The following is a 24,456-nucleotide window of genomic DNA, read 5'->3' as shown; positions in this document are numbered from 1 at the left end:
AGGCAGACGTGTTTCAGGTACTGGAAGGACTCAAGATTAATACATTTTCAGGACTGATAAAATAACCCAGGTAACCAACTTTATCTTTAACCAACTTTATCAGCTTTAACAACCAAGTTTTTTTAATAACAAAGATTCTAATGAATACACAGAGCATGTGATATATGGTGTATATTTAGATTAAATTGCAAAAAAACTAAGGTTGCTGCTGGGAGAGGTGTTAGTGGGGCCAGCAGGAGGTGCTCACCCTGTGGTCCATGTGGGTCCTAATACCCCAGTATAGTGATGGGAACACTATACTCTAAAACGGGCACCTTCCTTTGGATGAGATGTAAAACCGAGGTCCTGACTCTCTGTGGTCATTAAAAACCTCAAGGTGTTTCTCGAAAAGAGTAGGGGTGTGAGTCCTGCTTATTAAAAAATTGATACATGGGAAGAACACTTTAAGAACATCACTTCATGGGATTTATTAAACAGATTTAATTAGTTGCATGCATGTCTACATATTTAGGAGAAACTGCAAAGCCCTGTCCAATCTGAGGCTCCCCTAGAACTCAGAAGCCATCTGGCCATCCCTGCCATCTCCAGGTGCTTTATGCGGAGAGGTGGCCCTGTTGCTCAGGATCTGCACTTGATTGGAAGGTTGCTGGTTCATATCCCGTGGCCGGCAGAGGAATCCTACTCCACTGGGCCCCTGAGCAAGGCCTTTAACCCCAGCTGCTCCGGGGCGCCATGTAAATGGCTGACCTTGCACTCTGACCCCCAGCTTCTCCCCCTGTCTGTGTGTCTCATGGCGAGCAAGCTGGGGTATGTGAAAAGACAAATTCCTAATGCAAGAAATTGTATAAGGCCAGGAAAGTTATCTTATCTCTTATCTAGTGTTGCAGATGATATTGTTTTAACCCATTTTCATTGTTTATTCTCCATATCCAGGGTTTAATCAGTCCCACCTGGTATCCAACTCTGAAGAAAATTAAACACTCTCAGATATTTTGGATTCTTTTATTTTCTGTACCTTCCCTTTTGGCATTTTCAGAGGCTAATAGAACTATTTAATGGAGTTGTCCATTTGTAGCAGTGTTCAGTTAAAAGTTTACTCAATACTTGAGACCCCGGGATGTTGCAGAGGACCAGACTTCACCATCTCTTTCGATTACTAAGGTGCCGTCGTTTCTCAGCTGAAGCACACAGTCTTCGAAGCCACTGCTGGTGTGGGTGTTGGTCTGCCACATGGCTTTACCGTCAGTCTTGTAGGCCACCAAGTTCGAGTCACTCTGCATTATCAGATGATCAGCATTGCACGTCTCAGCGGTGTCACTGTCCCAGATTGACTTCCAGCCGTATATCACAAAATTACCATCATCCTGGAGAAGGATGAAAAATCAAAAGGTGACAAAGATCAGAAAGATATAAGTAAGATGTGGGAGTTCTTTACAAATCAAGCTATCCTGTTTGATACAATCAATATCTTAGCTGATTAGTAAGTAGCAAAAGAGTAATTTCTCAATGGCAAACCTCAAAGTGGATGTTTCACTTCCCTGACCACTTAAAAATCCATCCATTTTCTAACCGCTTCCACCAGCTCAGGGTCATGGTGGAGCTGGTGCATTTCCTGACAAGCAACGCCCGCAAAGCAGGGTACATGTTGGATGGGATGCTGCTGAAACATATATTTACATTTTGACTCATACTTTTCTGGCAGAATTAATCCCTTCTTGCTTCAGAGTAAAGTGGTCAAGTAGCTACTGGTACCATGCTTTCACAGGCAGACTACTTCTGTGGTTGTACCTTTCCATTAACTTTCACTAAACTGCACTTTTTCTGCATATAAAATGTACAAAAAGCACACTAGAACACTAAATAATGTGCCAGGTGCAATACGCCCCTTCATAATAAAGTTTCTTACCATGCAGCTGACATTTTAACATTAAAATGAACTCAGGAGGCTGAGAATATAAAGTGCGGAAGTGGGACGAGCCGCGGTCTTGACACGGCATCTGAGGGGGCGGAGGCACTGGTGTGAGGTTAGAGAAAAGAAAACAAAACAAAAATAAACTGTTTTTTTTTAAAAGTGCGCCGTTGTGTAAAGCGTGTAGATCAGTGCCTAGGCTGCACTGACCCTGTCTAACTGGGTCCAGCCTGGAAAAAGACCCCACTTGGCGGCAGGGACCAGGACTAAAAGAAAAAAGAAAAAGAAAATGAAATGAAGAAAAATGACGACCTCACACTCACACTAAGCCACAAAAGTGCTAATAATATTTTTAGAATCTTATCCTTTCTTATCTGATGCTGGAACAGTAGCAGTGCAATGGTACTCATCGCACACTTTGCTGCCAGGATGGGCTTCTGTTCTCCTGCAACCCTGAATTGGATGAAGCGGGCAGAAAATGGATGTTGAATGGCATCACAGTGACAAAAGAGATAAAAACGATTTCTTGGAGAATCATGAAGATTCTCTTTCAGTGGGATGTCTTCACTTTTTTCAGGTCCCAGAAGAGGTCCGTGACTCCTTGGGGAAGCATCCAGACATTGTCAGGAATTAATGCGGATGGACGCTTGAGCTGAATTTCAGAAATTGAAGACTCATATACAGGGACACTAGTGACAAGTCTTGCACATCCTGGTTCTTGCTCTGTTCTTTTTGAGGAATCAAATAAACGTACCTGAAATACAGCTTTGTAATTTCCATTTTCTGAGATAAGATAACCCCCCTTTTGCAGCTCCTCACCTTTCCCCAGTTGATCAGAAATTTTGCATCTGAAACACACCATGTAGCATACTGTATTACATATACAGTATCTAGCTAGTATATATAATTTTCTGCGTAAGATAAGCACAATCTGACTTTCAAAAACTTGTATTCTTAAGTACTAATTTTGTTCAATTCTTGGAACACTATCTGCATGGAGTTTGCATGTTTTTCTTTGGTTTCCTTTGGGTACCTCAGTTACCCCACACACTGTTGTGGCAAGCAATGGGCACAAGGTAGGGTGAACCCGAGGCTGGATGCCAGTCCATCAAAGGCCACATGATTATTGCATTGGATTACTGCCTGTGTTGATGTTGTTCATGTGGAACTTTCTACTGTTTTCATTCACATTTTCAACAACTACCAACTACAGTAACTCAGCACTAAGAAAACAGTATAGAACTGTATTATTATTTAGAAGTTTCTCAGTCAGGAGGCTGCGGAGCAACTGGAGAAAAGAGAATAGTTTTCTTTTTATGATGATGACATGTCTGAGTTTGATACACTTATCAGAACTCAAAATATGCAATGGTGGCAGGATTGAGGGTTTAAAGAGGATTGAAGATTTTTTTGGAAAAAAAGAAAAGCTAGACAGATTTCTAACAGAAAATTCACCTGATATAGATAGGATCAACCATTGGAACTGGATACTAAACAGGGTAAAGTAGAAGCCGTTCACAGAAAGTTAATAGAAGATTCGAAGTAAAAGAATTCTGGAGACACCCTAGTTTCTCTAGTCAGGAGTTTCCTCACATCCTTATTGACTTTATACAAACATTTCTTTTTACATAAAATGCAATACTGTATATCAAAGTAGTTTGTGTTTGAAATTTTACAATTTTCTCTGAATTGAATTGAGATATATTTACCGAGGTTGTTTTGCTGATGACCACAGTCCTGAACAGAAGCAGTGTGGTCGTTTTCTGGGTCATCTTGTTTTTCTACAACCTGAAGGAAGGAGAAAGGTTTATACATAACAATAGCAATATTGCTACGATATGACTTGTCAGATTTAGTGGTTAAAAAACATTTACAAAATTTGTTTAAAGTCAGAACCAACTGATATTTATTTCTATTTTACCTAATTAAGAGATAAGGGAGACACCTGGGAAGTGAGGTAATAATATCATTTGTATTTTGTATTGTTTGCAAACTATGCAGTCTAGTGGCTTGAAGTTGGCTTAGCCAAATATAAAAATGTGCTGCCTGGCCTTGGTCAGTAAGATAAAGGGCATGTATGAGGTAAGATGGCTGTGTGTCCAGAACATATGAAAGGAACTAACTTTCTGTCTGCAACTTAGATATAATTAATAACAATATTGGCATGTGTTGCTGTCTCAAAATGTGTCGTAGTAGCTCGTTTGTTTTAAGGTACAGTATAAAAGATTAATTCTTGTACTGGTTGGGGAGTTTGGTGGTTGCAAGTCAAAATAAAGAGACTTCTACTACACGGACACCTGAACTTTATCATTTGTATGAGACAACATTAAGAAAAACCAAAGATATTTTTAAAATAAATACAGTATCAAGTATTTAGTCTACAATATAGACCAGGGTGGAGTGGTGGCACTGTGGCTAAGGATCTGCACCTGTGGCTTGCAGAGGAATCCTACTCCATTGGGCCCTTGAGCAAGGCCCTTAACAATAACTGCTCCAGAGGTGCTGTACAATAGCTGACCCTGTGCTCTGACTCCAAGCTTCTCTCCCTGTCTGTGTGTCTCATGGAGAGCAAACTGGGGTCTGTGAAAAGTCAAATTCCTAATGCCAGAAATCATATATGGCTAATAAAGTGATCTTATCTTATCTTAATAGATGGGTTAGATGTAGGGTGATACTAATAAATCATTATCAGTTTTAATTTTGAATGTGATTTTTAACTGTGTTAAATATATATACAGTATATTCAAAGTAAAGTGAAACAGACTAACTGTAGAAATAAGATTGCCTATATTTTCCAAAGTAAAAGTACTTGATTCTTTATTGTTTTCCTTTCCCATTAAAGTGTTTTAGAACTCAGTGAGCATTCAACAAAAGACAGAGTAGGTGCAATATCTTCTCTGTTATCAGGCATCAGGGTCATCATTGTGTTCCTGGTCATGCCAATGTTTGAAAATTTGATTAAGACCAGAAGGGGTAGTGTGGGATAGATTCAATGGGGCACGTAGTGGGACTCATGTTGGGCTCTAACCCAGCCTCATAGGTAGGATTGATAGTGTGAAGCTGTAGAAACTGCAACGGTGCTACTGATTACACCCTGCACAGCAGCAGCTATAGAAAGAAAGCAGTTTTTATGACAATGATCTTGAACTCAACATTGTACCTTATAGTTAATAAGAGGAAATAAATTGACCAGAACTATCATATACTACGACAAATTCTGAGACAGCAACACATGCCAATATTGTTATTAATTATATCTAAGTTGCATATACTTTAAAATAAGTATTGTTTATGTGGAGAGTTTAGTATGACCTCAAAATGGACACTAAGGAGAGGCAACTATTATTTAGAAGATATTAAAAATCTAAAAGTAATTTGGTCAAACTTGAAATTTGTAAAAAGCCAAGTAGGTCATTTTCAGAAATTAGGTCAACTGAATGCTGCAATCAAGATTTCTTTAAATAGAGATACCAAGAAGTGTTCAGAAGTTCTTTGTTTTATTGAAAGTAAAGGTAAAATTGCCACTCCCACAAAAGTATCAAGCAACATTTTATGTTTGGAGTAAAATAAAAAAACGTGGGCATTATTAAGCTGGGAAAAAGAAGCTTCTACAGTATATCTGCATTTAGTGCTTTGTAATAAAAGCCCAACACTATAACTTTGGAATGTTCATTCATTCATTTCATGTCATATTCATGAAGTTTTCCTCTCTTCTATCTTTCCTATCTTTTGGAAAAACATTTATCCACTAATGCTACACTTCTGTCACTTATTTTCAGTTAGCCTGTCTGCTGTGATTCCAAACCTGTAGTAAGTATTATATTAATAATATATTAATAATAGTAGAAAATCAGGAAATTACTAAGTGGATTAGTCAGTGAGTAAAATAAAATATCATAACCCCCAACTTGTAAAGATTTCTGCCAGAATCTATACAAATGGTTAGTATAGGCAGAAGCACAGGAATTCCTTATTCTCTGGTGCAGCTTTGGTGAAAAGAGTAATAATTCAGGCACATTCAGCTAAACAAATATTTATTAACAATGACAGTAACACTACACACAACATAAACATACAACACCCAAGTTACTGTATTTACTAGTTCACAGACAAACGTTTCAGATTCCTACATCTAGTCAACTCAGAAAACCCCAGGCTGCTACCAATTATGTGACTCCTAAATAATGCCTAGAGGCCAAAAAAGAGATAGGCTACCTTCTGAAATAGAATAAAACCTACAATTACATCTCTCTCTCTGACCAGGATGCCACAAAATCAATGGGACCCTACCTCCCTATTCTAAACAGCACACACTAAGCAGGAGAGGGAGTTGAGGGATTCTTCACTCAGGAGCTTCAAGTTCTCTAAAGGTTACAGAATAGCAATCTCTTAGTCAGGCTCAAACACTTAGCTGCAGTCAGGGTTTTTCAGATGATCATGAAGAAGGGACTCTCTGCTGACACCAGCTTTAAGTTCTGTCTGTTTCTGTCTCCTCTCTGTTGTGGGGTCTGACTTTTTCCCCCCTTTTTCTTTTTCTTTTTCTCTTCCTCTGTCTTGATCTGGTCTAATATGGTGTCTTTCTGAAATTTGAATGACCCTTGAACATTTACCCAACTTAATTTACAGAGGTAAACCAGAGGTAAACCAAGGACTCTTTATGATTGCTTTAATCACAGACCCTGGACCTCAGCAAACATCCCCCTGCATTGCTGTAATCTGTACACAGCCAGATGTTACACACTTGATCTAGAGTCTGAGTCTCCATTGTCACCTGTCCTAGCTTGTAACAATATCTACAGATGCAGCCATTCAAAATGGGTGGGGTATTTCGCGGCAACCCCGGTGGGCGTGTCGCGGTATCATGCAGTATCATGGGGTCATTTGACGTCATGCCGGAAAGTATCCGGCATCACCTTGTAAAACCGCCAGGGGGAGCTTAACCTCTCATGTACAGCATTTGAGCTTTTAAATTTGAACTGTGTATTACAGCATGTTAATCATCAGTCATTAAAATGTTGGTATATTTTATGAAAGCAAGATTGCTCAGTTGGACAAAAGTACACAACCTAACTTTATCAGAAATATTTATCATCAAAGCCTTTACCGAAGATATTACTAATAGTATTAATAATGAATGACTTTGGACAAGCTGTATACTCAAAGTATAATTTCTTTAGCACATTTGTACAAGCACTTGGAATCTGTCCAAGCCCTACTTTGTCAGGCATTTTCTTTTACTTCAACGGACATAAAAACTCCCTTGCTTTTAACAGGGCGTTTCATAATTTCTAACTACGAAAATGATTTAAAATGCGACACTTATCATTCAACTAGAGCTCAAAATATCACAAGGATCCTCAAGAGCACAGCAAAGACTGTATTAAAAGATACTTGTATCAGATACATGAGAATCCAGGCTTTTTTTATCAACGCTTTCTTTTCCGTATACCAGATATTATGGAACCACTTCAGAAGGGTGTCAGCCAGTCAGATTCCAGGAATCGGTACTTTAAAGAAAAAATACACACCGGTATTCCATTTCTCCCTAAACATTTTAAGCATCGAAGTATTTAACTAACATGTGAAATAGCATGTGAAAAAGTGGTAGTTTTAAGCTTTTCTGCTAATATAATATGGAATCGCGTATCTAAAGAAATTAATAATGATATGATTATATTCGTGTACTGCGACAGGGCTGTGTAGGGCTGTTTCACCTCTCTCTTCATGCGACTTCCCTTGTAGCCCACTGGTCTATGTGCCTGATTACCAACTCACGGGTTGTGTGTTCAAATCCAGCTGGCGCTGTGACATTTCTTTTAACAAACATCTCTTCGAAAAAATAGAATAGCAATATTATGGACAATCAATTGACTTTGATATTTCAAAATATCACAACATGATCGATTCTAAGTCATTTTTGATAACAATGAATAGTCACCTTCTTCCCTTCTGACAACGGTCCCTGCTTCTGCTTCCTGCTTCTATTGTGTGTGTGTGTGTGGGGGGAGGATCCCTCCAGATTTCCCTTCAGTTTTAAAGGGTTATTAATCATATCTTCAGTGTCACATCTTACCAGTGCAGCTGATCTTTTGCTGCCTGGGTGGGTCAACTATCACAAAGCTTTAGAGAACCTAACATTTCTATTATCAACAAATTGTAAATTTGTAATAGAATAAATTTTTATAGAGAAATGGAGGCTGGACAGTATGCATTACAATATAAACATTTATATTGATTTAAATCGTGTTTTGATTTGAATCGCAAATGCGTGTTTAATTATATGTGTTTTTTTAATCATAATCAGAGTAATGCAACATAAATTGATACAGTATCTTTGTCTTCTAAGTATCTTAATAAACTTTCAGCATAGCTTTCTCCCCGTTTAGATTTATTTTTCTTGGGATTTTGGGATCAAACGTGGAAGGATTAGATTGTAATCGTTTTTATTTTTCAAATACGTTTTAGAAAAGTGTAATCTATACCTGCCCAGACTGTACGCCTTCCTAAACCCCGCCCTGACCACTTTCACTCCTGTCCTGCTCTTCCCCGCGCACCCCAGCCGGGCGCTCTTCGGCCTCTGCCCGGGACGAATGTATATTTAGATATTTACTATTCTCGATTGTATTTCTGAATGTTATGTTACACCTACAGTAGTTCACTGCTTTAAATACATCAAATTAAGAAAGTAAGGTGTAGCACTTTAGATCATTTTTTCTGAACCAGGGAAAATCTGATCATGTTTCTCTATAACAATAATAAAAAAACTTTATTTTACATATCACCTTTAAAAGTGGCATCTCAAAGCAATACAGTAGATGGAAAAGGGACCAAAGTAAATACCAGACAAACGCAAACGCGTTTTTAATAAAATGCTTTATTCATTCAGCAGAGAGAGAGAGAGAGAGAGACATCCAGCAGAGAGACACACACACAGGTTTTCATTGACAAAAAGTAATTGTTTTTTTTACATTCCTCTTGTCTAACAGGACTTTTTTGTTTGTGGACAGACTGTCCACAAACGTGAGACTGCCTTTCTCAGACTAACATTCCCGAATGTCCCCCGCCCCGGTCAACAATCCTAGGAAGAACACGAAACAGCCTGTTAATAAAATTGTTACAATTTTGTTCGGTCAGTTCTTCCTCCCAGAATTTATAGATCGCATCGATCAGTTCCTGCTTAGCAGTTTTCCGAACTTAGTCTTTCAACGAATGCCAAACCATCTCTATCGGATTTAGATCTGGGGATTTGGCTGGACTTTTCACCCAGTTCACTCCTTCTGCTACAAGCCTCGCCCTTGCTGCTGTGTGTTTCGGATCGTTGTCTTGAAAGAGACGGTCCCTTGATCCAAACAGCTCCCTGATATATGGGGCGGCATGCTGTGTGACCACGACTTCCTCGAAGAATTCACGGTCCATAATTCCTTCGAAAATAAGAAGTGGTCCCGGGCCTCTTCTAGATATACCCCCCCAGACGTGAACCTTCAGTGGATGTTTGGGCTTTGGCTTGTCCACATATCTCCCCTTTTTGCAAAATGACATTGTTGAAAACTGTTCCAGAGCCACTGTTTATCGGTGAAAAGTACATCCTGAAATGCCTCCCCCTGTTCAATCCATTGGAGCGCTTGTTTGAGTCTTTCCTCTTTGTTTTTTAGCGTTATCATGGGGCATGTGTTGGTTTTTCTGTATCTTTTGTCAATGGAAACTGGTGTGTGTGTCTCTCTCTGCTGGATGTCCCTCTCACTCTCTGCTGAATGAATAAAAGCATTTTATTAAAAACGCGTTTACGTTTGTCTGGTATTTACTTTGGTCCCTTTTAACTGTTTTTCCATCTTCTTTATTGCTTTGAGATGCCACTTTTAAAGGTGATATGTAAAATAAAGTTTTTTATTATTGTTATAGAGAAACATGATCAGATTTTCCCCGGTTCAGAAAAAAAGATCTAAAGTGCTACACCTAACTTTCTTAATTCGATGTATTTAAAGCAGTGAACTACTGTAGGTGTAACATAACATTCAGAAATACAATCGAGAATAGTTGTGTGGTGTTTGTATAGCTGAAACATTCCTAAAACGTATAACGGAACAAAATTAAAGACGATTAAAATCTGTAATCTTTCCACTTGTACTATATGTCATCGGAAAGTTTCTGCTTTGTGTAAGGATGGTATCAAAAAGTAATCTTAAGTGGTGGGAAAGCTGTGCTCAATGTATTTAAGGGACTTAAAAGTAAAAGGAGATGCTTTATATTGCTTGACTGCTATACTATACATATTGCTATACTAGTTTGTCACTCTTCTCATCCCGTCTCTGCTAAATGGCTTTTGAATAGAGTCACATGAAGAGAGAGGTGAAAGCCCTACACAGCCCTGTCGCAGTACACGAATATAATTATATCTTATTAATTTCTTTAGATACGCGATTCTTTTAATACAGTCTTTGCTGTGCTCTTGAGGGTCCTTGTGATATTTCGAGCTCTGGTTGAATGATAAGTGTCGCAGTTTAAAGTGTCGCAGTTTATTTATGGGTTGCAATTTTGCAAAAAGTCAAAAACCGCACTCAAAATGCAATTTAGAGCTTTCTGGCAAGAGGAGACACCCAAATTAATAATGTAACATGCCACTGTTTGTGCATGAACAAAGTTATACTGAGATTTCCTTAGATACGCGATAGAAAAAAAAACAATTTTTTGAATCCCTGGCGGAACACATTCCATAAGAATCAGTGCTTTTATATATCGCCTTTAAAGGTGGCTTCTCAAAACGCTTTACAGGATAAAAACAACAAGAACAGGAACAACAACAATATTGTATTTCATTGCACTTTGAAAACCAAGTAATAACTTAACTATATGTGCAAACGTTTTATGATATGTCACTGTTGTGAATGTCTGTGAAGTGTATCTTATTTGCCTGTCTGTCCTGGTTCTCTCGCTTGCCCTCCCCCCCTCTCTCCCTCAATTCAATTCAATTCAAGGTTTTTTATTAGCATGACAGATGGGTACAATCAGTGTTGGGTATTTACTTTGCTTTGAGATTCCACTTTTAAAGGTGATATATAAAATTTTAAGTAAAATAAATTGATATCTTTGTCTTCTAAGTATCTTAATAAACTTTCAGCATAACTTTCTCCCCGTTTAGATTTATTTTTCTTAACTAGTATACTTTAGATCTTTTTTTCTGAACCGGGGAAAATCTGATCATGTTTCTCTATAACAATAATAAAAAAACATTATTTTACATATCACCTTTATGTGATATCAACTAAAGGACAGCACATACAAGGGTTAATTGCACAATGGACAGCTCAAAGAAATTTAAAATAGTCTTCTTTAGGTATGAGGGTAGGAGTGGATCGCAGCAGGCATAATCGGCAAATTAGGAAAACAAAGAACAGGACAGGCGAGACGTTTATCCAGAGAGCGAGTGATCAGAAAAAGGAACAGCTGTTACACCCAGGTTTTACGCTCTCTCTCTGCTGAATGAATAAAAGCATTTTATTAAAAATGCGTTTGCGTTTGTCTAGGTATTTACTTTGTAATCTGTGGTTTACATCTATTGTATTGTTTTGAGATGCCACTTTTAAAGGTGATATGTAAAATAAAGTTTTTTATTATTGTTATAGAGAAACATGATCACATTTTCCCTGGTTCAGAAAAAAGACTATTAAAATCTGTAATCTTTCCACTTGTGTCATCAGAAAATACAAGAAGTTTCTGCTTTGTGTAAGGATGGTGTCAAAAAGTAATCTAAGTGGTGAGAAAGCTGTGCTCCTCAAAGCGCTTTACAGGATAAAAACAATAACAACAATAGCAAAAATGAGATATAATGATGTGTTCCGGCTCAGACATTAACGAGTACAACCCCCCTCTCTGCGGGAGTGCTGGCTGTGACGAATTCAACCGGTTTCATAGGTATTTTCAAAGTAGAAGTGGGCGAGATTTCCAGCTTAATTTTCGTGTTAAATATTTTTTTCAATTAAAATTCATTCTATACAGCAATCGCATATTTGGGTACTATTTCATAAAACTTTCATGCTTAAAATGTTTAGGGAGAAATGGAAGACTGATAATGGAATGGAATGGAATGGAATGAATGATAAGTGTCGCAGTTTAAATAAATTTCGTAGTAAGAAATTATGAAACGCTCTCTTAAAAGCAAGGGAGTTTTTATGTCCGTTGCAGTAAAATAAAATGCCTGACAAAGTAGGGCTTGGACAGATTCCAAGTGCATTTTTGCAATTTACGTTGCATTGTCCATTGTGCTGCTGTAATACAGTTTAAAATAAGTCTAAACTGTATCAGCTTTATTTATGGGTTGCACTTTAGAAAAAGTCAAAAACCGCACTCAAAATGCAATTTAGAGCTTTCTGGCAAGAGGAGACACCCAAATGAATAATGTAACATGCCACTGTTTGTGCATGAACAAAGTTATACTGCTATTTTCCTTAGATACGCAATTAAAAAAAAAATTTTTTTGAATCCCCAGCAGAACACATTCCATAAGAATCAGTGCTTTTATATATCGCCTTTAAACACATATATTTAAACACGCGTTTACGATTTAAATCAAAACGCGATTCAAATCAATATAAATGTTTATTTTGTAACGCATAGGTGACTATTCATTGTTATTAAAAAGACTTAAATTCGATCATGTTGTGATATTTAGAAATATAAATTTGTTTGGTGCGAGTGAGGTTTTATTTAATCTCTGACCAAGGGAAATGTTTCATTTTTTCAAAGAAATGTTTGTTAAAAAATAAAGTCATAGTTCCATGGGATTCAATCACAGACCATGTGACATGGGAGTCAGGAACCTAACCCACAGCGCCACCAGCGCGGTCACATGCAGAGTGCTGAAAAAGCACTACAGAAACATTATCGATAGACAATGTACAGCGTGCACTATTCTTGTGTTGCGGTACATGAATATAATTATATCATTATTAATTTCTTTAGATACGCAATTCCATATTATATTCCCTTTTAATCAAATTCTAAAAGTATGCTTGTTGACTCCAGTATCTCTTTAGTTAAAGACTTCGATGCTTAAAATGTTTAGGGAGAAATGGAATACTGGTGTGTTTTTTTCATTAAAGTACCAAGACCAGCCATATACTGTATACTTTCTGTTCCAAAATTAATATCGTTTATGGCCTTCACACGCATTACAGTATGCTCCTGTAGCGGCGAGGCTTATTTATAAAAAAGAATTAAGTGTTCTGAGCTTTCCCAAATGAGGCCCCATCTCTCTCTTCATCTCTGTGGTGCAGCCACAGAGAAGCTATTCATGCAGGCTGATTTAAAGATGTTTTCATTTGATAAGAGACAGCTCCCAAATGGGGATGCACTTAGCTAAGCCTGGTTATCATGATCAATGGTCATCCATTGGCGCCTATCTGTCTAGGGAGTGCCAGATGGACATCTGGACTGCATTCCTAAGTGTCAGGAGTAAGTGACTCATATCTCACCTTGATCAACCAATCAGGGACTGGTAGGGCCGAGTAACCCACGTGGGACTCTGATGCCCATGGAACTTTCAGCCAATGAATGAGCTGAAGTTCCTCCAGGTAAAAACAGGCAACACAGAGCTCCAAGACTATTCTAGAGAATTCTGTGGTCAATTCTAAAGGGAATTCAAAGGAGAATTCCAGGGCAGGACGGCCCAGAAGCAAAAGGCTCCCAAGGGCAGGACATTCTCGCAGCACGCCTCCTGACCTTCCTGAGACTCAGCCCGGACAACCACGGAACGGCCAGTGTGTCCGAATGCCAGAACTTTCTCTTGTTCTAAGAGTCTAGAGCAGAGGTTGCCAGAGAGTAACCAGAGGATCCACCCGAGGTTAGCACCAGCAGCAAGCCTCATGAACAGGTCGGAACTGTGGACAGCTGAATCACTATTCAGAACTAGCTCTTCATCAGGAACGAACCGGTCCTCTTCCTGACTTGCTGGGACCCACAGTCATCTTTTCTCCTGTGCATAAACTGTGCTAGTTAAAGCCAACACTAACTAGCCAATCAGTGAGCATCTGCAGCACACCGTCGCAAACCGCACAGCACAGCCTGGCACCTAGCCAGACAGCGCGGATTGGACAGCAACAAGCCTGCAACTGTTTCTTTGAGACCGCAGGAGATCTGAATCCCCAGAGATTGGATGAGTATTCAACTTCAATGCATTACAGCTCGAGAATTCAATTGTTATCCCAACCAGTTGATATCAATTTAATTCCTAAGAGTTATGTACTTGTTTTGGGTATCTAATGTAGAAGTTATAACCAAGTTCATTTACGAAACGGTCTTAATGAATGATATACTGAACGTATGTCCTCTTGATGTGTATATATTGACTGAATATATACCTTTTGTATTCTGATGACCCACTCGATAAGATCTGTTAGGTTTATATGCATATTCTATGTATTAATAAATGTATCCTCGTGTATTAGTACCTGTGTGTGTGCGTCGTTTGAGTTATATCGCATGGTTAGATTCTAAAGCCATCAAAAGAATCAATTTTGTGATTTACTGCTACAATTAATAATTGTCCCAGTAAATGCCCAAACCCTACAGAACTGGTGCCTTCAAAGAGCACACTACACTCCTATTCATTTTATGCTCAGCTACTAAGATTTCCCTTCAGTGGTAAAATTCCATATGAATATTCAATACTACAACGGGCACAGTAAAGATGTTTACTGTAAATCTTTCTGAGACAGACTAACGGACCACGAGTGCCCCTATCGGTCAACCAATCACGTACCGCGGTACCGCGCGTCATCGTGCATCACAATTGGCGACGCCATAGCCAATTACCTCCGGTACGTGTCTGTACCGCGCACTTTGAATGGCTGCATCTGTATGAACATTTTTATTGAAATGCTGCCACGTCCACCCTAAAATGCATAAAAAATAAAACAGGAGCATTAACTGCAAGAGGGATTTAAAACTAGTATACAAGAATAGGTTAGATTTGACTTGGATTAAATGAAGATATGTCCAGGGCACAAAGATCTGTACTGGTTTAATTTCAAAACGCTGCCTTTTTGCAGCTCCATTGTGAGTGAGAAAACTGATTAGGTAGGGGCCATGGAATAGTCATTCCATGAAAATAGAAAGGTAAAAAATTATGTATTTTAGCACTGTACAAACTCAAACCAGTTTTCATGGCACATGCTAATTTACTTGAGTGCAGACCTCCTTTCACACCTTTTCATCACAATTCCGTTTGTCATTATGTAATTAAGTAGTTATTAAATACAAGATAATATCTGGAACAGACCACAAAAGTAAAGACTGATAAAATACTTACCTGCTGAATGTACTGTGTAGCACAGGTGATAAATGCAAAGTGACGGTCATGCTTCAAGGCAGAATCATCCTATTTTATAGGCAATGTAAGCAAGAAGAGGTTACTAAAAGGTCATTTTTTGAAGACAAACATTCTTGTTTGTTTGCGTACATGTTTTTGCAGTCTACTTTTTAAATATTTGAATAGATGATAGCTCATTCAGATAACACTAACCACAGAAAGAATGCACTGGAAAGGAATGGAAAGAGGCAGTTTTTTACCTCTCTGACATCATTCGTTATGTATAGCTACTCCCCAGTCAAACATTTCCCAAATGCCCTTTATACACAAGAAGAAATGCATTTTCTAATACAGTGTAGCATTAAATTCCAAAGTTCTAAATTCCTAAATAATGGAAATTCTGACCTCAGAATACTAAATTGCAGTGTAGATAAAAATAAAACATATTTCTAGAATCTTTCAGTTCAATGAAAAAGTAGCATGGTTGTCTGCTGAGAAATGCAGGAATTCTGCAGTCGCCTGTCCCTGTACATACAGTCAAGTGCTTCCTATGTAATGTCAGCCTCCAGGAATCTTGTGAAATTAGCTTGACTGCTCTCATGGCACTGGCATCTGCTGGGATTGGAAGGTTAAAGTCCTGATAATATGGAGTTTTTAATGAAAGTTCGGGAGGAATGACAGCAGCCGAGCTCGTTCGACAGCTGTTGCAATTCCCACTAATCCTGACATAAGCAACCGGTCTCCATATTTATATATCAAACGTCACCCTCTCCTCTTCCTCGTTCGTTTTCTGCATGGTTCGTTTTCGCCCAGATTTTAATGCGTGCTCCCTTCTCATGGATCTGCAGATTCGCTGCTGCGATGAAGACCTTTACTGGAGACTCTCCTACCCCTCTCGTCCAGTCCTCCCCCCCCGCTTCCCTTACCTCCGTCTCATCGCCTCCTTCACCCGCTGTGCCACATCAGCGCCGCTCATCTCCCAGCCAGTCCTCACAAGATCCAACTTCTCGCCGAAGACTGTGTTCCGCCGTCGTAGTCCTTCTCTCATTACAAACCCAGCCTTCCCGTTCCTCCACGGCAAAGTCTCCAAATAACCCCCGTTTCTCTCAAGGATGTCCCTGCCGCTGCGCTTCACGCACATCAGCTCCCCCTTCTCCTGGATCATCTCTCGCGATTTCCAACTGGACCGTAGCAAGCCTCCAGAGGATACTTCAAAAACATGGCGTCTGTTTTAAAAGAAACGCTTCCAAAAAAGATCTGTTTTCCCTGTACTTAACCTCAGTCTACACAAAGGAAACATCAGCTACACAGCTTCCCCCGGTGCCCTCTGATGACATCACCCGCGCCGCCGTCACTCATCCCAACGTGAGGACCCCGAGGTCGTCCGCACCTCTGCCTGTCGCGTCTTCTGTCTTGTCTTGTCCTGATATATCTGTGTCTGTGTCTCTTCCCCAACCAATCCATTCCTCTGCTGAACAACTGCACCTAGCCTCTTCCACCCAGCCTCCTTCCCTAAACTCCTTGCTGCCAAGTCTAAGGCCCCAGGCTCACACCCCTCCCCCACCCCCTTCTCTGCTTAATCTAATTTCTGCACTCTCCTCTGTCTCTACCTCCGGCGTCCAACACAGCTCAAGTGCCACCGGCTTGGTGCCTTCGGCCTCGGTTTCTTTTCTTTTAGCCCCTGCTGCTGTCTCCACGGCCCAAAGGCCTTCCAGTAAACGACCCCCAGCTCAGCCAGCAGGTGGCCCTTACCCTCCCCCACCCCCTGGTGTCCAAGACGACTTGGCAGCCTCCTCAGTCCTTCACGAAGCCTTCGCCCCTGCTTCAATTCCTCCTCAACAATCTTCGGCTTCCATATCCCAAACCACTGAGCTTCAGGCCCCAGATCCGTCTAACCCTTCCTACCACAATCTGCTTTCTGCTCTTCTTCCCTCCTCATCTTTTCCCATCCCCGGTGTCCAACATGGCATCAGTCATCCCGTGCCTTCGGCCCTGGGTTCCAACCTCGCCTTTACTCAAAAAGGACTTTTATCTCCAAACAGCTGTTCCTCTCCCAGCTCCTCCTAACGCACTAAATTTTAGTCCTCCTCGCATTCCCTTTTCACTCCGGCAGCAAATTTTACGAGGTGCGGATGTCAATCTAGCTCACCTTCTCTCTTCCTCCACTTATAACTCTGATTCCAGAACAGTCGACTGTGGCTCGATTTCCGTTACTCTCAAATCTTCTGACCCTCATTCTGCTTCAGTCCTTGGAATTTCCAACTTCTGCTTGGCTTTCAACATTTTTCGCGACATCATGTGCTCCGCCTTTCCCAAACGTTGTAAGGAACTTGACGATTACATGCACATCATCCTCGATCAATCTGTCCGTTTAGAGGGCTCCCTGTTCTACTATTACCACAAGCAGTTCTCGGCCAAGGCAGCTGCCCGCCTACTCCAATGGAACCAGCGCACCTACTGGGGAGCCCTCGACATTGAGCTTTACTGCCGCACTTTCGCCGACATCAGAGCTCTTTCCTGCGACTTCTGTTCGTCTTGGACACATCCATCAAATCTTTGCCCAAATACCATCCCTGACTTTGCCCCTTCTCCCCCTCAGCATCAATTCTCCCGCCAGGTCTTCTTCAAACCTTCCCAGTCCAGAGACATTCGCGGTCGCCCCATTGTGATGATCAGAGGCCAACAAATTTGCAACAACTTCAATTCCTCAACACGTACCTCTTCCCTTTGTCTCTTTCTTCACATTTGCAGCTTCTGCTGCGAAGCTCACGCTCGCTCTGCCTGCCCCCACCGACCCTTCCATGCTCGCTCCACCTTCAGCGTTCCCAAATGACTACTGGCTTTTCTGTCTACCCCAATCGATATCCCCGCTCTTGCTTCCGAACTGCTCCATCACCCCAACCCCTCTTCCACCCACATCTTACTCGACTGCCTTTCCTTCGGATTCTCACCAGGCCTGTGCACACTTCCTTCTTCCTCCGTCTTTTGCAAAAATTTGCAATCTGCCACCACCGATCCCCAGTCCGTTGATTCCTTGTTAGCATCTGAAGTCGAGAATGGTTTCATGATCGGCCCACTTGACTCCTCAATCCCATCGGTATAGTGGTCTGTAAGTATTCCGGTAAAAAACGCCTTATAATTGACTTGTCAGCCCCCCATAACTCCCGCGTGCCAAGTCTCAATAGCCTTATTCCCAGTTCAGACTTCTCCCTCCACTATGCCACAATTGACCATGCCATTTCTCTCATTAAAATCATAGGTCCGGGTGCCTGGCTCGCTAAGGCCGACATCTCTAGTGCCTTTAAAGTTATGCCTCTCGACCCAGACTTCTGGCACCTCTTCTGGGTTCATTGGCAGAACAAGTTCTTCTTCCCAGTCAGCCTTACTTTCGGATGTAGGAGTAGCCCAAAAATTTTCGATACCTTAGACGAAGCCCTCTGCTGGATCCTCTTGAATATCTATAGGCTTCCTTTTCTTGTCCACCTTCTCGACGATTTCCTTACCATAGATTTTCCCCACTCCACACCTGCAAAAGCCTCCTCCACACTTATTTCTGTTTTTAGGAAACTAGGGGTACCTCTCGCCACGGACAAAACAACCGGCCCCTCTCATATAATCCAATTCCTTGGGATCACCCTCAATTCCATCAATTTCTCCGCCTCCCTGCCTCGCGACAAGATCGACAGGATCCAGACGTATATATCTACCTATTCTTCTGCCAAATCTTGCACAAAGAGGGAACTTCTCTCTCTGCTCGGCCACCTCAATTACGCCATGCGTATCATTCCCCAAGGACGGTCGTTCATCTCCTACCTTCTCGACCTCGCCTCTTCCGTGTCCTCTCTTTACCACCAAGTAAGCTTTTCTGCCGACTACAAATCCGAGCTCAGGCTTTGGCAACTTTTCTTGGTCAACTGGAATGGCATATCTGTCTTCTACAATGACCTCCTCTCCGACGCCGAGGATATCCAGCTTTTCACAGACGCAGCCCCCTCAGTCGGTTTCGGAGGCTATTACAAAGGCCAATGGTTCGTGGCCCCTTGGCCTCCTGAATTCTCTTCAATCCGTCTCGCCAACCAGTCATTGGCCTTGTTCGAAATATTTCCAATTGTCGTTGCCACTTCTCTTTGGGGCCACAATTGGAAACAAAAATCCGTCCTTATCCATTTGGACAACTATGCGGTAACCCATATAATCAACAAAGGAAGGTCTTCATCCCGATCTATCATGAAATTTCTCCGTCGCTTTAATGGATTTCTCTCACACATCAATTCATCCCTGTAGCTGTTCACATTCCAGGCCACCTTAATGAGATAGCTGACTCTCTCTCTCGCTTTCAATTTCAGAAATTCAGGAACTTGGCACCAGATGCAAGACTGAACCCATGCACACTACCTCCCTATTTGGAACTCACGTTCCTCTGAATCATCCTTTCCATCACTATGTCCAGCTGGCCCAGCAAACTATCCTCTTAGGAATCGCCCCTCGAACTCTCAACTCTTACTGGACTGCCTGGAAGGGCTTCCAATCCTTCCACCTCTCTGCGAACATAAAATTCCCTTCTTTCGATATTCTCACCGTATCATCCTTCGTTTGCTATTGTAGAAACTCACTCAAGGTACGAGCATCTACCACCAAAGTATACCTGTGCAGCATCCACTTCTTCCATAAACTCCTTTTCGGCACGACCTGTCCCTCCCTTATCCACCCTCAAATTACTCTCCTGCTTAAAGGCTTTGAGAGGCTCGAAAAACCACTTCCAAACCAACGCGCACCACTTACCTCGGACATCCTCGAATCCTGCATCTATGTCCTCAGGTCGGGTTACCACTCACCCTGGGTCGACCGCACTCTTGAATCTTTATTCTTGTTAGCATTGCATGGTAAGTTCGATTTGAAGAGCTTTTTGCCATCAGAGAAGTTGCCCGGAGGTCACTACAAGGAAGTTACTCTTCTTGACTCCCATTTCAGGACAAATAGATCAACAACCTACCAGGTCTGCTGTATGGTTGATGATATCGAACAATGCTTCCAAGAAAAAAAGAAAGCGGGTGCTGTTCTTGTGGACTTAGCAGCTGCTTATGACACAGTCTGGCATAAAGGACTCATACTCAAATTGCTTCGTACCATCCCAAACAAGAAAATGGTCCTCTTTATCCAAGAATTAATCTTTAACAGTTCATTTACCTTAACACTGGGCAACGACACCTCCAGGAAATGTAACATTAAGAATGGTGTCCCACAAGGCTCGGTGCTGGCACCAATGCTGTTTAACATCTACACAGCTGACCTGCCATGTACAAAAAGTACATATATGCAGACGACATTGCTATTATGCATTTCTCAACAGAAATCAAAGCAATAGAAACTACACTATCGAATGACCTGAACAAGCTGAACTGCTACTTCAAAGACTGGAGGTTTAAACTTAGCATCACCAAGACAGTGAGCAGCATTTTCCACCTCGCCAATCGCCTTGCTAACATAACAATCAACGTCAAGTGTGAAGACAAAACTATTCCATTTGAGAAAAGCTCGAAATATCTAGGAGTTGTCCTTTGCCACTCACTGACCTTCAAACATCTAGAACAAACAGCAGCAAAAAAGCACTGAAAGCCTCTGATGACTCCAACTACCTGCTGCACGATGCCATCTGCAACCAGAACACCACAATCCTCCAATTAGAAAACCGGCACTCACCTTCTAACACAATGAGGCGCCTTATGAAAGAAGCAAATAACGACAATGGCACTAATTGGGCTAACAAAAAGTGGCAAGACGCGTGGAATAATAACAACCACAGACTGAAACAATTTATTGACAAAGTATCCAGCAAACCTACCCAGACAAGCCTGGGTCAAGCTGAACCAATTAAGAACTGGACTTGGCTGTTTCCGGGCCACCCTATGCACGTGGGGTCTCACTGATGACCCAATCTGCGAATGCGGAGACGGCAAGGAGCAGACGGCTGACCACATCCTATACTCCTGCCTTCGCTTCAGATGCCCTGGCAATTTTATCGATTTGGATGATGCCAGCCACGACTGGCTGAGGCACCTGACTGTGACAATATAACTATGTAACTGCATGTTAAGCTCATACGAATGTATATATATATATTCTTGTTAGCCTTCTTCGGCTTCCTAAGATGCTCCGAAATTACTGCTGCTTCCACATCCTTCGATCCTTTTTCTCAACCCTGCTTATCCGACATCTCCATCTTATCTTCCGATACACTGATCTTCTATCTCAAGAAAAGCAAAACCGACCAACTCAGGTCCAGCACTCTCATCTATTATTTCAAACTCTGCTCATACATAAGCCCATACGAGCCTCTATCCCATTATGCACATCTTTGATGCTTTGCCTACTGACCCTCTGTTCGTAAACAAGAAGGGCCGTATCGTGACCCGCAACTGGTTCCTCTCTCACCTCCACGACGTCCTTCTAACCACCGGATACCCCCTCGAACAATTCTCCGGGCACTCCTTCAGATCAGGGGCCGCATCTTCCGCCGCTTGCCAAGGCATACCTGGGTATCTCATCAAGCAACTTGGCCGTTGGTCCTCTGAGGCTTATCATGCATACATTAAAACTAACCCCGGTATCCTCAAGCAAGCACTTTCTCTCCTCGGCTGAATTTGTTTAATAATCATTTGGTTTTGTTTTTGTTTTTTCTGCACTGGTGACTGGGGGTCCCGCTTTGTTCTTTTGGGGGTCCTATCCTCCCCGTCCAACAGCCGGGAGGTTAGCCCTCAGCCAAGCGGGTTATGCCAAATCTCCACATCCCAATAAATAATTTTAATTTCTCCAAAGCTTTCGGCTGCCATCATTCCTCGTGAAATCAGGTTCCTCTTTGGTCTCTCTAATCAAGCCGTTTCAGAAACCCTGACCTCTACTACCTCTGACACAGTGCATCCTATACATTCATGTGTTTCATCCCAATGGACTCTCAGCCCCATCCAGTCCTAATATCAGCTGAAATCCCTTTATGCCACTTCCTACTCTTAATAATTAGACCAGTGATTTTCCTTGCAATTTGAAACTCATCCCACAACAAGTTGATTTTGAAAGCTTAAGTTGCAGTAAAATATTAATTTATTTCTAATGTTGTTCCTTTGAAAGGTTTGTTCAGAGCAGGAAATGAATATTGATTGGTTGAAGCAAACTAACGCCTAAGGAAACTAAAAATTTGATTAAGGTAATAAAGGCAGTTAAGAAAAATATTTTATACCCTTTATCAGTGATAAGGTGCAATCCCGATTCAAGGAAGATTAGATACTGTAGCGGCAATGCTTGTTAATAAGACAGAATTAAGCGTTGGTGTGCTTTCCTAAATGAGGCCCCATCTCACTCTCCATCTCTGTGGTGCAGCCACAGAGAAAGTATTCATGCAGGCTGATTTAAGATGTTTTCTTTTGATAAGGGACAGCTCCCAAACGGGGATGCACTTATCTAAGCCTGGCTATCATGATCAATGGTCATCCATTGGTGCCTATCTGTCTAGGGAGTGCGGAATGGACATCTGGACTGCATTCCTAAGTGTCAAGAGTAAGTGACTCATATCTCACCTTGATCAACCAATCAGGGACTGGCAGGGCGTGGTAAAACCACGTGGGTCTCCAATGCCCGCCAAACTCTCAACCAATCAGCACACATCTGTGTCTTGGTCAAAAAGGGAGCGCAAGCTCAGATCGGGGCTCTCCTTGGCCATTTTCGCGCATCCTCAGAGACAATCACGTGACAACTACTGTTGTCTGCAAAGGGACTTGGACTTTGTTCTAAGCACGAGGCCGAGGATCCCGTACGTACTCAGAATTCTACCAACGTGAATGCTCCGCTTGATCAACGGCAGCCTACAGTTGGACCCTCCAACAACCTGAATAGCTTATTCAGAAGCAGGGCTGGACCGGGAACGAACCAGCTTCTTCCCGGGCAAAAGAGTGACTTGTGAGGACTCGCGGTCACACTCTGTGCATAGAGACTTTCTACTAGCCAGCCGGATTGCTGGTAGATCCCCTCGGAGCAACGACTGCCCTGCGCGCCGCAGTTAGATTCCTCCGCCAGTCCTACTCCAAGCTGCACCTCGACTGGTTGGCCGGTAGCCAGAGGACGCCGGGACAACGCCCATTGGACAACCGCTGGAACAGAGGCTGCAACAGAGCCTGTCAGCTGGTTTGGTGTTCATGCCGGGAAATTCATACACAGTGGATAAGTAAACCCCATGTTCTACATTGCGTCTTGAGAATTCAATTGTACCTCAACACAAGTTGTTATCAATTTAATTAATGAGTAATGTATCTACTTCCGAGTTTAGAGTAACAGTGGGTAATAACACTGATTAGCGATTTGGTAACCGAACGATATATATTGACATATATTCTCTGTTGTGTATCTCTTTGTGTTTGCATCTCTTCGAGATTATATACCTTGTATATTGATAACCCTCACAGTAAGGTCTGCTGCTTGTATCCAGGCAGACTAGTATATGTTTGGTGCACAATTTATATTAATAAATGTATCTCGTGTATTGAACCCGTGTGTGTGCGTTGTTAGTTGTTCTGACGATTGATTTTCTAAACGAACAACCTCGTGATTACTGCTCCAATTAATAATTGTCTCAGTAAACCCATCAAACCTCTACAATACTGTACCTTTTGCACCTGTAATGGAAAATTATATACATTCTGTTAAAAAGTATTAGAAATTCTAAAAATGATAAACAGATTATTTTTTGTCTTGCACGTTTTCAATTTTACGAAAATGTGTATGAGTACATTTTTCTAAAACAAAATCAATAGTTAATTTAAAGACTTCTTTTAGAACTCTTTGCACATACTGTATTTATTTGCTAGAATAGATCTCAAATCAGTCACAGATAGTATAAATAGTGACCCCAAAACACAGGACTTACTATGTCCTGCTTACTATGTCATTTAGCATCCCAGTGAGCTAAGACCCTTTTTCCTCTTTGTATCGCCTAGAGCCAACAGTTTACTCACAGACATGGGCAGTAATATTACATAATTGCACTCCTTAGTACTCCAGCAGTTACATTATCTATCACTGACTAATCAACCTATAGAACACATGACAAAAAAATCCAAAAGGAACACACAAAGCAAAACGTATTAACCATCAACCTCAAGGTCCCCAGTAACCCAAACCGAAAGTCCCACAAACAAGAAATAGCTCTGTCCCTATCCTGGATCCTGGTGTGCCTCCATTTTACCACACCTACAGT

The 24,456-nt window shown here is 41.4% G+C and overlaps 1 protein-coding gene across 1 annotated transcript; it reads right to left on the bottom strand.

Annotated features, from left to right (window-relative positions):
- Positions 1–1,234: 1,234 nt before the first annotated feature.
- Positions 1,235–16,377, bottom strand: LOC148647072 (uncharacterized). The gene is made up of 6 exons (XM_088609486.1): positions 16,207–16,377; positions 15,213–15,281; positions 3,619–3,697; positions 2,120–2,175; positions 1,907–1,997; positions 1,235–1,364 (listed from the first exon to the last, which is right to left on the bottom strand). Exons 1-6 carry the CDS (start codon positions 16,375–16,377, stop codon positions 1,360–1,362), a joined length of 471 nt encoding a protein of 156 aa, XP_088465612.1. The 3' UTR covers positions 1,235–1,359.
- Between the last annotated feature and the right edge of the window lie 8,079 nt (positions 16,378–24,456).

The sequence above is a fragment of the Lepisosteus platostomus genome, chromosome 16, assembly GCF_059453375.1.
Source record: "Lepisosteus platostomus isolate fLepPlt1 chromosome 16, fLepPlt1.hap1, whole genome shotgun sequence".
Taxonomy (NCBI): domain Eukaryota; kingdom Metazoa; phylum Chordata; class Actinopteri; order Semionotiformes; family Lepisosteidae; genus Lepisosteus; species Lepisosteus platostomus.
The sequence above is the reverse complement of the archived record's forward strand: the minus strand, read 5'-3'. Positions and strand labels throughout refer to the sequence as shown.

What these genes read in the sequence shown, in the direction of transcription:
- LOC148647072 (XM_088609486.1), bottom strand. Translation starts at nt 16,377, where the DNA reads ATGATCCAGGAGAAGGGGGAGCTGATGTGCGTGAAGCGCAGCGGCAGG. An exon ending in CTACACAGTACATTCAGCAG is followed by an intron (nt 3,698 to 15,212) that starts GTAAGTATTTTA and finishes TCCTTCCTTCAG; the next exon opens with GTTGTAGAAAAACAAGATGA. An exon ending in GCTGGACCCAGTTAGACAGG is followed by an intron (nt 1,998 to 2,119) that starts GTCAGTGCAGCC and finishes CCGCCCCCTCAG; the next exon opens with ATGCCGTGTCAAGACCGCGG.